General features: G+C 43.9%; 1 protein-coding gene across 8 annotated transcripts in view; it reads right to left on the reverse strand.

Moving 5' to 3' along the window:
* Window positions 1-1,233: 1,233 nt before the first annotated feature.
* LDB2 (LIM domain binding 2) overlaps window positions 1,234-18,877 on the reverse strand; it is a 395,214-nt gene continuing 377,570 nt past the window's right edge. The window contains exons 7-9 of one of the 8 annotated variants that reach the window (XM_060246196.1): window positions 18,459-18,607; window positions 14,563-14,705; window positions 3,499-3,628 (exon numbers count right to left, since the gene is read on the reverse strand). In XM_060246196.1, coding sequence (XP_060102179.1) covers window positions 14,601-14,705; window positions 18,459-18,607 — 254 coding nt within the window. In that variant the 3' untranslated portion in view covers window positions 3,499-3,628; window positions 14,563-14,600. Of the gene's footprint in view, window positions 3,629-14,562; window positions 14,706-18,458; window positions 18,611-18,877 lie in introns of all 8 variants that reach the window. The other 7 variants (XM_060246197.1, XM_060246195.1, XM_060246192.1 and 4 more) reach the window with 7 other exon arrangements.

Genomic DNA, 18,877 nt, shown 5'->3' on the forward strand with positions numbered 1-18,877 from the left:
CCTGAGCCTGCAAGCAACCCATTTGCCCCATGAATGGATTAACAGCCCAACTGTTGATCCTAATTGCTCAGCAATATCCTGAACAATAACTCTTGCCCAGGAGATGATGAGAAAAGAGGAAGGATCTCTCCTGTCACAACCAAATCTTTTTGTCTAACCCGGGTGATACCTAGGCCAGTATTTGATTCCCTATTGTCACCTTCCCAGATAATCCCATTTAAACTTAAGTATCCAGCCATTCCCATTCTCACCCCAGTCTAATACCTTGGAGCCGCCCCAGGCAACATTGCAGCTTGGAAATTTCCAGCTTCACCGGACTAAGGTGAAGTTCATTGGTCCAAACTGGCATCCAATTGGATGTCACCAAAGGACTCACCATTGGCTCTGCTAATGTCCAGCCTCCTGGGTCATCACAGAGCCTCCCCCTGCTCCTCCCCAAGACCTCCCAGCCCCTGAAGGGTCTGAGGGAGTCTATTTAACCTCTGACCCAACTCCACTCATGTGTGCATCTAACAGTATCCCAGTTCCGCTGTCTAGATCCATCCCCAATTCTGGCCACAGTTTTGGGTCCATTTCCCCTGTCCTCTTAAGTCGCCATTGGAACCTTCCTGGAAGACCATGATGGTAAATATCGCCCTGTCTGTTTATCCATATATGTTCCCCTATCGATCTATCTATATTTCCTAGACCTGTGTGAATGTGTGATTGTTTTGTATTTTGTCTTGTGTGAAAGAACTATTATTCCAAATAAATTACAATTGATTTTATTAAATTAGAGTCCTTTTATTGAGCATTTACTATCTGGATGGTTGAGCCTGGTATACATTTGGTAAAAAGATTCCTATTAAGCCGGGTGTCCACCTAACTAATTCCCCAACCTTGTTTTGAGGGCATTTGGCTTAACACACCATGGCCTCCGAGGAAACACTTTGTGAGGCTGCAGTTGAGCAGCAGCCCTTTCTGAGGCTGGTTGATGGAGAGGACACAGAGAAGCATCAGAGGTGTGTCTGTCTCTGAGGTAAGACTGTTTTGGCAGTTTGTTCAATGTTCCCAGGCTTGCAGTAGGTGACAGGAGATTCAGCCAATGGGAACTCAGAGGTGGTGACTGATGCATGATGAACCAATGGTTTATGGAGCTCAGGCATCAACCAGTGGGAGAACTCCATTTAGCTAATACCAGTACGGTTTTATTATTATAATAAAGGATGTTCTGGAAGGAAAGGTACAAAGCACTTTGTTAACACAGTTTATTGGCACATGTATTGGCAAAGCATACATAAAATACAGTTGTATCATATGACACACCGACTCATTTGTGTTTTTCTTTTACATGATGAATTTGAACATATTAATATGTAAATGAAAAAATTAGTTTCTTTTATAAAGATCCACATAAATATACTAGAGTCAAAAATTAATTGGTTTGAGGGCTTTACAAAAGTATTATACAAGAATATAAGTGTGAAAAAAACAACAAAATAAACTTAAGATAACAATAAAATCACCCCCCCCCCCCAGCCCCAATAATAACCTTTTTTAAAACTGCTCACAAAGTTATGGATTACATGGCTTTCAAAATCCAGATCGACAGCAATTTTACAAAGCATAAATTCTCATGGGCATTGAGTATCTTTCTCCACATAAAAATATTTGTCATGTCTTTGAGGAAACAAACAAAAAAGACTTTTAAAAGTCATTGCAACATTTACAATAATTAAAACTGTTACCTGGGATTTGTCTTAGTGTCAAATTTAAAGCGGCAGGCCCTCAAAATGGGTGGAAAGGAGAGGGGAGGGGAAGGAGGGCAGCACCTCTCAAGGGAGGAAAGGACGGAGGAGAAGAGCTCGGAAACCATTAGGAAAAGATTCTGGGCCCAACGTCCCTTCACTGCGGGCTCCTGTGAAGACACAAGTCCTGATCTAGAGAGGGGGCACGCGTGGGTATCCCCAGCTAGATGGGCAATCGTGCATGCAAACAAGTTGTGTGTGTGGAATTCCCCTTTTCAGGCCAATAGTCAGCGTTGTGTGGACCAGCTGTTCACACGGGTAAAAGGAGGAGAGGGTGGAATTCAGTCTTGTCTTGACAAAGAACTGATAGGCAGGATTTCAGTTGGCCACGTGAGCTTCTCCAGCTTTTCTATATGAGCTCTGTTGTAATAGAACTGTAACACAGAGACAATATTTCTGGTCTCTCCAAAAGTACTGAACGTATGAGCACACAAAGCTGCCTTATACTGAATCAGACCCTCGGTCCATCAAAGTCAGTATTGTTTATTCAGACTGGGCAGCGGCTCTCCAGGGTCTCAGGCTGAGGTTTTTCACACCTATTTGCCTGTGCAAAGAAGACGCTCCCCCACTGACTCAAGGAGCAATGTGATTTGCCATAAGGTAAAGGTAGTCCCCTGTGCAAGCACCAGTCGTTTCCCACTCTGGGGTGACATCGCATCACAAAGTTCTCACAGCAGACTTTTTACGGGGTGGTTTGCCATTGCCTTCCCCAGTCCTCTACACTTTCCCCCCCAGCAAGCTGGGGACTCATTTTACCAACCTCGGAAGGCTGAGTTAACCTAGAGCCAGCTACCTGAACCAGCTTCTGCTGGGATCGAACTCAGGTCGTGAGCAGAGGGCTCCGACTGCAGTACTGCAGCTTTACCACTCTGCGCCACGGGGCTCTTTGATTTGCCATAGCTGAACATTATTTATAGCATTTTATATGAATATAATAAAAGTTACATTCATACAATTGTGAGGGGTGCATCTTTGACAGTCCATTACTGAATCACGATCAATTTGGGATATTTTTGCAGAGGCCCCAAAGAATTTTCACCAGGACTGTAGTTCATAATTTAAGGTTCCCCAACACCCGCTAACCCTCTCCTCTTTTGCTTTCTCCACCAAAAAAACAAGGGAAAAAAGGCTAACCAGAGAAAGAAACTATTCAGAGCATAATTAAAAAAACAAAGACACTGAATTTTTAAAACTGTATTCTAGGACTAAAATACCCAGGAAGAAGCTGAAAAACAGGATGCCCTTTACCATTAAAAAAAAAAAACTGTCAAAAAATCCTTCTCTGCACAGTATGGCCTTTACTGGGTAAAGGGGAGGGGCATCGTGGTAGCAAAAATCCTGCACTGAAATGCATTTAGAAATATTCTCTCCCCCCCCCCCCCAAAATGAGGTCAGCGCCAGTTTCAATCATGTGCAAGGGCTTCCAAGATGAATACCTGAAAGCTTATAAATTATTTTTCTAACTTAAAAAAGGAAAGATAGCTGTACACCTCAGAAATAGGTTTGATATCTGTGGAAAGCTTGGAAGGTTTTTTTTTTTAAAAAAAACGCTGTGGGATAATAATTGCAACCTGCTCTTATAAGCAACGGTGGATGTAGCTTCAGATAACTTATTGGGATGCCTGCGGTGTTGGATTCTCAGACTTGGCCTCCTGGTTAGCTGGAGGTTTACTGTTCCATGGACTGTTGTTCCCCAGAGCAGGCGAGCTGTTGAAATCTTCGTCATCATCCATCCCATTCGCCGCGTCATACTGCGTGTTCTCTAGCCTGGTGATGAGCCGTTCGTCTTCGTCGCCAAATTCTCCTCCCATCAGAGTTGGCTCCCCAACCACCATCACGTCCTGTGAACGGCACCCGACATTGGTTATACGGGAGAAAAGCAAACGAACCAACCAACCCCAGGTCCGTAACAGACCACATCTCATCAAGTAACAACCCAGAATGCTCCTTTCCTTGAAAGCTCCCTTCAAGATGACAGCCAAGCTCAAAAAGGGGAACTGAATGTCCCTTTTTAGGATGTGCAGACATTTCACGATTCTACCACAAAATCCAGTCAAATGTGTGTGTTCGTTTTAAACATGCAAAACTGTTACCCTGAAATGGATTCAACAAGCTTGGTGAAATGGTTATGTGATCTTTTCAGATCAACACATTATTAACGTTTCAGGTTTATAAGCACCGCATGGGACAGCAAGACTAATAACAGATGGACAGTTTGGGCCGACCCAGAGAAGCCTCAGAAACGGACTCAAAAAACCCTTCCGACGGCTAACGCCTGTTGCCTGGACCCATCCCGTACTCACCCCATCCTCCAGCGTCCACAGAGCAGCTCAAAAAGCTACCACTGTCGAAGTGGTTGCAAATTTTAGACACAGAAGCGAGGCACCTTGGCAGTGTGAAACCACCAAGCTGCCCCAAGTCACTTCTAGCTCCCCCCCCACAAAAAAAGTGCACGAGCGCTTGACTATTGGGGGAGTCAAAAAGAGCAGTCTGGCTTCTGAGGCGCCCGGATAGGTCCGCCTCACCCAGGAGCGTGTGGAGGGTTCCGGACGGCTCTTTTTGAGCCAGCCTGATTTGGGATGCCTCCAATCCACCCCAAAATGCCGGTCTGCTATCAGTACAACTGACAACATTTAAAATCTGATGCACCCCAAAGTTCTCCTGTATAAGCCCCTCCCCCTGAAATTGCTCTCAGCAGCTCCTCTTCTTACAAACCGCCCATTCATCTTCAGGCATCTTGTTCAAGCAATCTTCTGGATGACTGAGCCTTAGCAGCTGGACTTCACGTCTTCCAGCCAATAGCAGCAGTCAGTTAAAATGAAGCTTACGGATGCTACCTTCAATGCATCAGCAGCCATCAGAGTCCGGAACCGGGGACCTCTTCTCCCTAACCAATGCACTTGACATCCTGCCACTTAATTATGGTAATTAATTTAGGTAGAGAGGGTTTTTTTTTTGATAAAAACAATGTTCACACTGATTTGACAATTTGCATCGCTAATTAAGTCATTAGCAAAAAAAAAAAAAAATGCTGATTGCCAACAAGCCCTGGATTTGCCATCTGTTCTTGCGTGGTGCCTGCCACCTCTCCGCGTAGGCAACACTCCTGCCAATCTGTGCAGTAAGAGGACCAATCTGTCCAGCTGGTATCATAAAAGGAAGGCACAGCGCTAATTATAATTACACTAATGAAGCTAGCAGTCGACAAACGCTGAACAGGGACGGAAAGAAAGGAGCTGTCCCAACACTGCAGGCAACGCAAAGACTCCTTTCACGAAGACATGCAAAACGAACCCCAGGCTCAACTGGGCATCACAAGACTGCTGCCGGCAGGAGGCAGAAAGGGAAAAAGCCGGACAGGAAGCCAGAAAGCCTTCGGGGACTTGTGGCCTGTGATCACACACACTAACTTTCAATGCATTTTGCAACTGGGCTTTACTATGTGAATAGAGCCCCATGGCACGGAGTGGTAAAGCTGCAGCTCTGCTCACAACCTGAGTTCGATCCCAGTGGAAGCTGGGTTCAGGTAGCTGGCTCAAGGTTGACTCAGCCTTCCATCCTTCCAAGGTCAGTAAAATGAGTACCCAGCTTGCTGGGGGGAAAGTGTAGATGACTGGGGAAGGCAATGGCAAACCACCCCGTAAAAAAGTCTACTGTGAAAATGTGACACGATGTCACCCCAGAGTCGGAAATGACTGCTGCTTGCATGGGGGACTACCTTTCCTTTCCTTTACTATGTGGAGACTTCCGGGGTTGGAAAATGCCGAGCTGAACTGCTTATCAGAAGGGGAGCAGGCTGGAACTTCTGTTCGGGGTAGTGGAAGGCAATCTAATGCCTACTGCCTACTTTTCTCAGTCAGAGATCAGTCCAAGATATGCACAGGAAACTTTGAGGAGATTTACCTTGGCTAAAAGGGAGTCCCGGGGGGGGGGGCTCCTTTGAGGGGTCTCCGGAGACGAGTTGCTTTTTCATCATCTGCAGAAGTTTCCAGAGTTATTTATTTGACATAAGCTCTACAGGATCCTAATCTTCTTTGATACTGCTAAACATCTAAAGCTATACAAGACTGGTGTTGATCTGGATAACTACAGAAAAGGTACAGATTGCTATCTTTCATTCCGGGACTAATTAAAGTTAAACAAAATAAAATCAGAAGGTGGGAAATTGAAATCTAGAAAGTTTGGAAGAAGAAGGGGCGAAATTTGGACTTTGTAAATTTATAGGACAGTGCTAAAAAGTGGAAAGGAATTTATTGTTTTGTCTACTTGCGGTTTTGGAGAAAAAGCCCCATCGTCATAGATTTGCAACTCCCACAGCCAACACAGGAAATACGTCAAATATCGTGAGATCTCTCTACCAGCAAAAACGGGATTTGGTGGCAAGCAAAGCAGGAAGTATCGGATTGAAAAGTGAAATCATTGAAGCAGCCAGCCTACTCTAGGACTATAATATCATAGAAAAACATCGGCGGCCATAGCTAGGAGGCTAAAATTTAAATAAAATTTTTAAAGTGTTCAGGTCATTAAAAATTGGTAGAGCCAACAGAGGTGACGATTATAAGGTAAAGACTATTGGACATTACTGTTAATAACCATTTTAGAAGCCTCTAGAGGAAAAAGGATTTTTTTTTAAATGAAGCAGAAAGTCGTGACCGCCATTTTGGAAAAAATAAAAACTTTAAAAATTAATATCTGAGCCCAGGAGGCTCTGAGGACAGCGAAATAAGGCATATTGGAAAGAGCAAGCCTCACTCTTTTAAATCTGATAGTTGAAATTTAATCTGGTGAGGTCAAAATTTTCAGTGTTTTTACGTGTCAGACCATAAGCAAACCCGTGCAAGGACTGCTTCACTGGAGAAAATGCAGGACCAATTAGATGCAATGGAAGCCAGGATAATGAAATGGATGAAAGAGATAACTGCTTCCAAAAATGAAATTAGAAAAGATATTGAAGAGCTAAAAAAAGATATAGAGGATCTCAGAAATGAGACTGTGGTGACATCAAAAAAAGTGCAAGAGGTGGAAGGGAGAGTGGAAGTACATGATTCCACCTTTTAAAAATACAAGAAAAAGTGACAATTCATGACTGCAAATTGATGGAGACCCAGATACGTCTGAGAGGAGTACCTGAGGATGAAGAAACTGATTTGAAAGAATATATAATAAAAATAATTGCAGAATTTTTGGAGGAAGATCCTGAAGGGACTAGAAACATGTATGACTATATGTATAGAGTGACTTCACTATATGCCAAAAAAAAATAATCTACCAAGAGATGTGGTTATAAGATACATGACAAAAGAAATGGTGGTAAAAATCATGAATAACAACTTTGAAAAGACATTGATAGTGGGAGGCAGCAGAGTAAGAATTATGAAGGAGTTGCCAAGACAAGTGATAAATGACAGAAGAGCATATAAGAAATTGACAAAAAAATTACAGGACAATGAAATGAGGTATAGATGGATAATACCTGAAGGTTTGAGCTTTGAGCTACAAGGAAAAAGGATTACAATTACAAGCACACAGGAACTGCATGGATTTTATGAATAACATAAAGAATTTGCACTATGATGGATTACTAATTATTATCTTGGAATGTAAATGGACTAAATTCACCGCAAAAAAGAAAGGCAACGTTTCATTGGATTAAAAAGCAAAATTGTAATATAGTTTGTTTACAAGAAGTACATATCAAACAAAAGGATTACAAATTTTTATGGAATAAGCAATTGGGACTAGAATTTTATTCATTGTCTGAACAGAAGAAAAGGGAAGTGATTTTCTATATTAAACAAGAATTGGACCCGAAATTAGTGTTTAAATATAAAGATGGAAGATGTGTAGCGGTAGAAATAATATTAAACAATAAGATGCCAGACAGATGTTGGAAATGTAAAAAACATGAAAGTTCTTTCTACCATATGTGGTGGACTTGTGAAAGAGCAAAAAAGTATTGGCAGATTCAACCAGAAATTTCTAGGATCTTGGGATATGAATTTAAGAAAATTGCAGAGACTTTTCTGTTGGGATTGCAAATGGAAAAATTTCCAAAAGAAGATAGAACTATAATTTGGTACTTGCTTTCAGCTGCTAGGCCATTATATGCACAGTTGTGGAAGCAAGGAAAAATACCAGAAAAATGGGATTGGATTGTAAAAGTTATGACATGGAGTGAAATGGACAAATTAACAAGAATTTTAAGAGACTATGACTTAGAAGTTTTTAAGATAGAGTGGAAAAAGTTCAGAAGATATGTAGAAAAAGTGTGGAAAAGAAAAGGACTTGGACAACTTTTGATAATGATTAAGTCTTAGAAGGAAGAAGAATGTAAATTTTTGTTTTTATTAGTTAAGGGTACCTTTTAATATTAGTATTATAAGTAAATAACACCGGCGGGGGTCAAGTAACAGGGGGAGGGGTGGTTAGAAAGTAATATATGGGATAGAAAAAAGAAGTCATTAATGATGCAGGAATAAGATATTGTTACCATATGTTACTAAATAAAAATTGTTTTAACCAAAAAAGTCTACCGTGAAAACGTGACGTGATGTCATCCCAGAATCGGAAACGACTGCTGCTTTACCTTTACTTTACTATATGAACTGGTAAAATCCAGTTGGAAAGTGCATTGAGAGTGGATTGAAAGTACATTATTTTGTGTGTATGATCACAGCCATGGTGTTAAAGACAACTTTGGGGAGAAGCAGTTTATCCCTGGGGCCCGCCTTTGGATACACTGCCCCTGCCGCAATTCCTCAAGACGTCTCCCCGAGGACTCTCGTCCTGGCTCTATCCAGAAGGAGGCATGCTGATTTAACAAACCCCTCAAAGGCCTACGTGGGCTTGCCCGCCCAGAGGGATTCTCTTCTGCTTGTGTAGCTATCCCTGCTGTTAAAAGCAAGCCAGGTCCCACCAGCGATCGGCCTCCAACACCGTCACTCAGAGACTCCGGTCTTGCTGCCTCTTCTGCCTAGACTGCAGTCCCGTCCCGGATGTGCCAGAGAGCCACCTCTCTTGGTCTTCCTCCAAACACCCCCACAAACCCCACTTTCTAAAAAAGTCTTTTGACCTTCTCCAGTCTAATCTGTACAAATCGACACCCGTCTTTTCTAAACTCCCTTCTCCCCCGGTCTCTTCTTTGGCTGGAACCGAGGGTCAAAGCCAGGGCTTTTTTGAGCAGGAACACAGTTCTGGCTGGCTTGGTGTCAGGAGGTGCGACCTAATACACAAATGAGTCCTTGCTGCGCTTTTTCTACAATAAAAGCCCTGTGTGAAACAATTGTGACATCAGAGGGTGTGGCCTAATATGCAAATGAGTTCCTGCCAGACCTTTTTCTACCAAAAAAGCCCTAGTCAAAACAGAGTAGGGATATGGCCACTGGGCAATTCTGGCCACGTTTAGAAGAAGAATTGCAGATTTATATCCCGCCCTTCTCCCTGAATCAGAGACTCAGAGCGGCTTACAATCTCCTATGTCTTCTCCCCTCACAACAGACACCCTGTGAGGTGGGTGGGGCTGGAGAGGGCTCTCACAGCAGCTGCCCTTTCAAGGACAACCTCTGCCAGAGCTATGGCGGACCCAAGGCCATTCCAGCAGGTGCAAGTGGAGGAGTGGGGAATCAAACCTGGTTCTCCCAGATAAGAGTCCGCACACTTAACCACTACACCAAATGGACTATTGCAACTGCCTCAGTTTGGATCAGGGCCTTGGCTGGGCTTTCAGTCTCCCATCGCTCTCATCCAGCACTAGGAGCTGTTTCAGGGACAAAGCAAAGCCATTCCTTCTTCCATGCCACAGAATGTGCAGCAGCAAATGCCCTTTCAGAATCTCTGGGAAGACCCACTCACAGCTCTCACAGAGTCTTGTATGCCCAGATTCTTAGTGTCAAGAGTGCCTCTTGCCATGAATTGTGTTCGGGCTTGTTGTGTCACTGAATGTAACCTCACGAGGTCCAGCCTGGCTTATTATTATTGTATTCCACTGACATAGCTCTCCTCCACAAACGTGTTTCAACCTCTAACCATCCTCACTAGCTTATCCAGAGGTGAGGGAGGCACTCTTCAAGTCCTTGAAGGGCTGTCCTATAGAGAATGGTGTGGAATTGTTTTCTGCGGCCCCAGAAGTTGAGACCAGAACCAGTGAGTTGAAATTAAACTAAAAGAGTTTCCGGCTCAACATCAGGAAGAACTTCCTGACCGTTAGAGCAGTTCCTCAGTGGAACAGGCTTCCTTGGCGGGGGTGGGGAGGTGGGCTCTCCTTCCTTGGAGGCTTTTAAACAGAGGCTAGATGGCCATCTGACAGCAATGAAGATCCTGTGAATTTAGGGGGAGGTGTTTGTGAGTTTCCTGCATTGTGCAGGTAGTTGGACTAGATGACCCTAGAGGTCCCTTCCAACTCTTCTATGATTCTAACAGGCTTCCTCCTTGAGAGGCGGTGGGCTCTCCTTCCTTGGAGGTTTTTAAACAGAGGCTCAATGGCCATCTGACAGCAATGAAGACCCTGTGAATTTAGGGGGAGGCGTTTGTGAGTTTCCTGCATTGTGCAGGGGGCTGGACTAGATGACCCTAGAGGGCCCTTCCAACTCTTATGATTCTGTGCTGCACACACTGTATTATAGGCATGGAGAGAAAGACACCGATTTGCTTCATGCACCCCTGCTGCTCTGCCATAGAATCCCGACGCACAGAAAGAGCTTCTGGGCAGCGTTCCAGAGCCCTGTCTCAGTTTATGGGTGGCTCTGCCAATTGTACCATGCCTTTTTGTCACTCCTCTTTGTGTAACATACTCATTTCTTTCTCTCTCTGGGTGGCTGGGAGCTGCAGGAGAGATCAGCTTGAAACTGATCTTCTGGCTGAGGAATCCTTGTAAACCTCCGAGAATTGAGTTTGAAAATCACAGCATTCATGTTTTTCGTAACTTAGGAAGACGTGGGCTCACAGGTTCTGTGGACGAACACGCGAGTGGCCCAGAGCCACAAAATAAGCGGCAGGATTTTACTACATGAGAACAAACCCTCCACGACTGGTGAGAAAATGTACTTGCAATAACCTGATGCAGGCTTCCCACTCCCCCCCCCCCAGTCTACTGATATCACTTAATGATCGTTGACAGCTGGTGTTTCAATTGCTGTCCAAAACAGTCTACTTGGGAGCTCAGCCCCCCCAATAAACCTATAGAAAACAATCCGAGAGAGGTCCCTATAATGGACAACACAACAAAAAATGCAAGCTAGTGACCAATTTACTAAGAAGTATATAGAAATCAGAAGTATATAGAAATCAGCGACCTTGGAGTAATCTGCCTTGAGAGGAGGCTTTAGCTCTTAAAGGGTTGATACAGGATGATTCTATCATAGTGAAGCCTGCTGATAAGGGCGGGGCCATTGTGGTTTTCAACAGTGATGACTATCATCAAGAGATTGAAAAGCGACTAGCTGTTACCACACATTATAAGTGCTCGATGAGTGATCCAACAAGGAACATTCAGAGATTGATGAAAATTGTCCTGAATGAAACTGAAATGATGGGCATAATCTCCAACAAGTTGCATAAAGACTTATACAATGAATTTCCCAGGACTCCTTGCCTTTACATCTTACTTAAGACACATAAACAGATACTCCCACCAGCAGGGAGACCAATTTTATCAGGCACAAACTTGGTGTTAGAACCCTTAGCAAAATATTTAGATTATTTTCTACAACCCTTTGTCCTCAGAATGAGGTCTTTTACTAAAGACACAACTCAGTTTATTAACAACATTGAAGGTTTACTGGTTCCAGAAGAGGCTGTCTTGATCACAGCAGATGTAAAATCACTCTATACAATTATACCACATGAAGACGCAAGGCTGGTGGTTGAAGAAACTTTGGAGTTGAGGGAAATTAAAGAGCCCCCTACGTATTTCCTTATGGGACTGCTAGACATAATCCTGGATAAGAATTATTTCCAATATAGAGATTATTTTTATTTGCAAGTGTCTGGGGTAGCTATGGGGTCAAGTTGTGCTAGGCTTCCCAAACCTCCCGCCCTGGGCGCGAACTAGCAAAAAGAGATTTGCCCGGGCAGGAAGCGCAGGGAAGGAACACCTACTTTTTCCTATGGGCGCCTTCGACGTGCGGGCTGTTGGGAGTTGTAGTTCTTCAGGGCTGGAGGAAAAGTGAAAGTGGGCTTTGGGGCGGGTTTTTGAAGCTGCAGCGCCGCTTTAGGGGAAAAGGGCTTGCTGAAAGTTGCCTCGGATCCCAAGCGCGTTGAGAACTGGTAACGTAAAAGGTTAATACGCAAATTAAGGGCCGTTTCCCCCCTAGCTCCACCCCAGTGTCTCCTGGCTCCACCCCCAAAGTCTCCTGGCTCCACCCCCAAAGTCCCCAGATATTTCTGGGGTTGGACTTGGGAATCCTAAGTTGTGCCCCTAGCATAGCAAATCTCTTTATGAACAAACTTGAGATGGAAAAATTTTTCAATGAAAATTGCAATCCTCTTTTGAAAGAGATAATTTTTTACACCCGATTTATAGATGATTGTTTCTTTGTGATAAGCCACACAAAATATGTGGCAGAGCTCATGAACTGGATGGACACAATGCATGACAAGGTGGAATTTACTTACCAGGAAAGCACTAATGATGTACCCTTTTTAGACACAGTTGTGTACAAAACTACTGAGAATAAGTTGGCAACTAAAACCTACAGAAAGCCAACCGATAAGAATGCTTTTTTTTTTTTTTACAATATTCATCATTCCGTCCACGTGCTTTGAAAAAGAATATACCATATGGCCAGTTCGTAAGGTTGAGAAGAAATAGTACCCTCATGTCTGATTGTCTTGAGGATAGTGATAAGTTGGCATCTCATTTTGTTGGTAGAGGCTATCCAGAAAAAGATATTACGATGGCTAGAAAAAGGGCTGCTAATCTAGATAGAACAGTTACTAAAACAATCCCAGGATGAGAAATACTAGATTACAATGGGGACTGGAATTTAGCAGATTGTCTAGCAGAATTTGTAATGTGGTAAGGAAGCATTGGCACATTGTACGTGATATTGGAGGTTGTGAAATGCCACCACAAATAGGATTGCGTCGCACTTATTCCATGAGGAATAAATGGGTAAGATCTAGAGAATACCAATCGGTCAATCATACTCTTAAAGGGCACTTGGCTTGTAAAAGGTGTGCAATTTGTCATTTATCTATGAATGTCAAAGAGTATTATTTTGCTGAAAAGACTAGACCAATTGTTCTAAATAATTACTCTACATGTGCTACCAGCTGTGTTGTGTATTTGATCATCTGTGGGTGTGGCCTAAGGTATGTTGGCAGCACTATCGAGCCCTTAGAGTACGTATTCTGGAACACAGGAGCAGACTTAGGAACCGTGTGATCGAAGCTCCTATGGTCAGCCATTTCATGCAAAAGAATCATGACTGTGAACATTTTTGTTTTTTCACCTTATACAAATATGAACAAACAGACAGAAACGAAGACGTGCCCAAGATCCTGCTGCAAAAAGAGGCATACTGGATACACCAGTTGAATTGCATTTCTCCATATGGACTGAATATGACCATTGATTTGACATGCTTTTTATGAATGGTCTTCTTTATAATATTATGAGTGCTGTGCATAATTTGCCCGTGTGATAACATATTTTTGTATAAATTAGGGGATTTGACATTCTTTGTATGGAATATTTTGTGTGTTGTATCTGCTGTGATATAGTTTGTGGTGTTTGTGGCTTTTAGCATGTTGCATTAGAAATATGTTACTTTACCTTTAAGAGGTTTGTGTAATGGCAGCTGTGAATGAGATGTTTGCCTTTTTGAACATGTTAGTTGCACCATTAGGGTGTGCAAGAAGCCACATACTGAGGTGAAATTGCTGCTGGCGAAGCTCCGCGTCCCTCTTTTTTGAAAATTGTGTAAAGAATCTATATAATTGAATCAATATGTAAGTATGATATATTTTTTCACTGGAAGAGGGTTGGTGGTGTCTGAATGTCCTTCTGATATTGTTGTATAATATTTTCTTTTGTTCGTGATCCCAGGTCTGATGAAGACTGGAAAGAAACAAGCACTTAATCGATTGGCTTGTCACCACACTACTTTGGGACTTGAATATACATGTTTTGGACGTTTGGACTGATTTCTATATACTTCTTAGTAAATTGGTCACTAGTTTGCATTTTTTGTTGTGTTCCCCAAATAAACCTAGCTTGCTGCAAAACGAGCTAGAGTTTTAGGCTGCCAGACAATCTTTGGATCTCCTGGCTATACAACACCCACTGCCATACAATAACTAATTAATTCACCAAGATAGTGATGGAGTACAAATACTTCTGTATCCATAGGGCATGAAAGCAGTTCTGGCTGGCTTGGCACCAGGGGGTGTGGCCTAATATGCAAATGAGTTTCTGCTGGGCTTGTTCGACAAAAAAGCTCTGTGCAAAACACTGGTGACATCAGGGGGTGTGGCCTGATATGCAAATAAGTTCCTGCTGGGCTTTTTCTATTAAAAAAAGGCCCTGTATCCCAAACAATCCCTCAACCCTCAAGGGAGAAGAAGACATTTCAGAGAAATTTGTCCTGCTGAAATTAAGGAGACGCAAATTAGTGATCTAAAGACATCTAAGTTTCTTTGGATTGGGCCTGCTGTCTCTCTCTCTCCCCCACAGCAAGGACCCCCCCTGCTCCTTGTTTAGGACCGCTAGAGACACCCCCACCACTTCAATACCAGTTAGTCTCTTCTCGCTAGTCCCCGTGCAATAGCCACCAACCTCTGAGGAGGACTGGAAGTGACTCCTTTCAGAGCCCCTCAATGCTTCTCCTTAAATTGGCCAGTAGGGGTCACTGTTGTCGAAAGACACAAGGCTCCATCCCTCCCAGGGTTGAGGCTGCAGCTCTGGAGTGCTCCTAGCTCCTGCTCAGGGAGTGAGAAGCAGAATCCAAGAATTAAACCCTCGTCTTTTCCCACAGGGGGACACAACACAGCTCGGGGCTCAGGCAAAGCAGCTCGGCCCGCTTAGTTCAGGGTCAGAAGTGACATCGTTCAGGGCACAACCAGCCGAGGCCTGCGCGGTGGGGGTGATCACCAAGCCAAATGAAGCCCACCGGCCAGGGACGGTCTCCTCCCAGGAGCCTACGTGCTGCTTACTCAGCAAAGGAAGAGTGCGAAGGTCAGGGCTTTTTTTTGTAGCAGGGGCTCCTTTGCATATTAGGCCCCACCCCCCTGTTGTAGCCAATCCTCCGAGAGCTCTCAGTACAGGGCCTACTGGAAGCTCCGGGAGGATCAGCTACACCAGGGGGTGTGGCCTAATATGCAAAGGAGTTCCTGCTGCAAAAAAAGCCCTGCCAAAATGTAATGTTTTATGAGAGCATAGAGCCCCAACAATATCATATGGCCAATCCATACAATGTCCTTGTGAGGGGCTTGACCTCTTCTGTTACTGCACTTTATTTTTATCATTACTCTTAATGTGGCGAGGAAGAATTAAGGCCCAGAGATAGTGGCTACATCCAAACAACTCTCAAGTGCTGTGGAGGGCTTCTCTCCCACCCCCTCCCTGAAATTAAACCGATCCCAAGAGCGTCATAATCCCCAGAACAGAAAGTTCAATACTGTTGCCAATGTTTGATTTCAAATCTATGGAGCTGGGGCTAATGGGGAGAGGGGACCAGACCCTTGGGAATCTGGGGCACATCCTGGCAGGGTCAGGCCAGGCGGCTTCTGAAGTTTACTAGTTTTTCAGCTCCCCCCCCCTCCCCCAATATGAGTTACCAACACAGTTTTACAGGTCAGACTAGTAAAATGATGGGTGTCTGGCAGCTAATGGCAAACACACAACAACTAGCAGAGGGACAGTGAGGAGCAAATGGAGGACAAAACAAAAATATTACAAATGGGCAACAGGACAATGAGCCAGAAAACCATAGGTTTTTTTTCCTGTATAGTCTAAAGGGAGAAGTAAGGCAGTGCGGCATAGCCTGATCTCGCCAAATCTAAGCTAAGCAGGGTCAGCGCTTGGAAGGGAGACCACCAAGCAGGCCTCTGCAGAGGAAGCCTAAGGCAAACCACCTCTGCTTCTTGCCTTGAAAGCTCCTGGCTGCGGTCACCATTAAGTCGGCTGTGACTTGATGGCCCCTCACATATATATAGTCTAAAGGTAGGTAAGTGACAATTAAAACTGTAGAAATTATCATCTGTCTTTTTGGAATAAGTAATCCCTGGGCTTTTTTTTGTAGCAGGAACTCGTTTGCATATTAGGTCACACCCACCCCAATGTAGCCAATCCTCCTGGAGCTTACAGCAGGCCCTGTAAGAAGAGCCCTGTAAGCTCCAGGAGGATTGGCTACATCAGGGGTGTGTGGCCTAATAGGCAAAGTTCCTGCTACAAAAAAGCCCTGCGTAATCCTGCAGGTAAACATTATTGTAGCATAACAATATCATATTATAACATGAAGGGGAATTTCCATATTGGTCATGGAAGTGAAAATATTTTAATTGACAGACATAGTTTTGAAATCATTTTTTTTTTTAAAAAGTCAGATCCTCATGCTCAAACACGAGGACAGAGAATATTATTTTGTTTGATGCATGGATGGCTGCCAAGCCTGTTGGTGGCTTCTCTTATTCAGCCCTGGCCAGGATGAGGCCTCTTGAGGATCTTTGGTTTAATGAAAGGAGCTGAAGCACTAACCGACATGGCTGTGCCTGGGAGGAGGCTGCATTCCACACAGGACTGGAATTCAGTGTCCTAACAGTGGCCTCCTAAGTAAGGCTACAGCCATCTAAGGTCACTGGCATCCCTGGACTTAGAAGGGTGAGACTCTGCTAACACTGCCTTGTAAGAATGTCTTTCTTTCTTTCTTTCTTTCTTTCTTTCTTTCTTTCTTTCTTTCTTTCTTTCTTTCTTTCTTTCTTTCTTTCTTTCTTTCTTTCTTTCTTTCTCTCTCTCTCTCTCTCTCTCTCTCTTTCTTTCTCTCTCTGAGGCCAGTTTGGTGTAGTGGTTAAGTGTGTGGACTCTTATCTGAGAGAACTGGGTTTGATTCCCCACTTCTTCACTTGCACCTGCTGGTATGGCCTTGGGTCAGCCATAGCTCTGGCAGAGGTTGTCCTTGAAAGGGCAGCTGCTGTGAGAGCCCTCTCCAGCCCCACCCACCTCACAGGGTGTCTGTTGTGGGGGAGGAAGGTAAAGGAGATTGTGAGCCGCTCTGAGACTCTTCGGAATGGAGGGCGGGATATAAATCCATTATCTTCATCTACCTCACAGGGTGTCTGTTGTGGGGGAGGAAGGGAAAGGAGATTGTGAGCCGCTCTGAGACTCTTCGGAGTGGAGGGCAGGATATAAATCCAATATCTTCTTCTTCTCTTTTGTTCTCTCTTTCTTTTTCTTTCTTTCGGTCTTTCTCTCTCTCTCTTTCTTTCTCTCTCTCTCGTTCTCTTTCTTTCTCTCTTTCTTTCTCTCTTTCTTTCTCTCTTTCTCTCACTCTCTCTCTCTTTCTTTCTTTCTCTCTGGGTGTTTTCGCACTTACCTTAAGCCGGAGCGACGTCCCTCTTCACCGCCAAAAACCGGTTTACATTTGCGACGCAAAAGCCGCGGGACTTTGCAGTTCTTCCAGGTGCTCCGGAGCAATTAGTGCGAAAACCATGCAGACGCTGCGCGGTGAAGAGGGACGTCGCTCCGGCTTAAGATAAGTGCGAAAACGCCCCCTCTTTCTTTCTGGAATTCAGTGTCCTAACAGTGGCCTCCTAAGTAAGGCTACAGCCATCTAAGGTCACTGGCATCCCTGGACTTAGAAGGGTGAGACTCTGCTAACACTGCCTTGTAAGAATGTCTTTCTTTCTTTCTTTCTTTCTTTCTTTCTTTCTTTCTTTCTTTCTTTCTTTCTTTCTTTCTTTCTTTCTTTCTTTCTTTCTTTCTTTCTTTCTTTCTCTCTCTCTCTCTCATGATTCCAGAGTTATACTTGACGGTACAGAGGTAATACCTGGTGAAATCTCACAAAAAACAAAAATCTGGTGAAACTGCGAGGGGGAGGGGAGGGGCTGAATGCTCTCCATAACTCCTTGCCCTTCCCATGATAGCAAAACCAGAATGAAGGCTTGTAAAACAAGAAAAAAAATCCTGGAAATTAAACTAATTAAGATTAGTGAAAAGGTGCAATTTGCCTGTTCTGTAGAATTCTATGGTGGTTACAGAATGTGGGTTTTTACCTTGGCGTAGAATCTGGGTTATTTGGGCAAAACCCTTTAATGGGCATGTTCTTCTTCTTTTTTTAAAGCACAGGTGACACACAGACTGCATATGACGTATGCACATAACTGAATCCTAGTCATGCTCCAAACTGTCCCGGCCTGCCAATTGGACCTCAACCACTTTGCGCTGGGAATGCAGCCGAGTCACCAGCGCTATTACAATACACTATGTGGGTTTTCATTAATCCTGTTTAATTTGGCACAGCAATAGATATTTCTGTGCTCTATTTAGGATCAGGTTTCAAACTGGTCTAGGGAGGTCCTCGCTGCTCATGTGTGTGTGCCTGCATTAGAGGTGTGTATACAGGGCTCTGGAGCCCCACAAACCTAGTTTGTAGGTCTTTCAAAATAGGTCTTTGCATAGATTAACAGTCGGTTTGACAGTCTTATGTGGAGGCCTAAAAGGAAAGCCAGACTTACAGGTACCTGACTTGAAAGACTCAGGTTTGTGGCTGCTGTTTTTTTCTTGCTAGCGGTGCTGTTTGCATTGTTCCCAGCACTGCTGTTGGAAGTACTGCTGGTGGAATTTTTCCTTTTCCTCCGTTTGGTTGTCGGCTGTCTTGTAGGCTCTGCTATAGTAGACATGCAGAAAGCAAAACAAAATTACAGATAACTTAACATATGCAGAGGAACACGGCAGAGGCGATCATTTTATCCTCCTTCCCCTCTCCGCTTCAAAAGTTCCTGGCGCTCCCACTGTGCTGAACAAAATCATTCAACATTTGGAACACTAATCTGGAGATGAAAGTCAACAACCACACACCCCAGACACTGACCATTTGGAGACTTCAAAATCAAACAGTATTACCTCATTCAAGATCTCCAGTAGCTCAGTGCAG

Source organism: Heteronotia binoei, chromosome 9, assembly GCF_032191835.1.
Source record: "Heteronotia binoei isolate CCM8104 ecotype False Entrance Well chromosome 9, APGP_CSIRO_Hbin_v1, whole genome shotgun sequence".
Taxonomy (NCBI): Eukaryota; Metazoa; Chordata; class Lepidosauria; order Squamata; family Gekkonidae; genus Heteronotia; species Heteronotia binoei.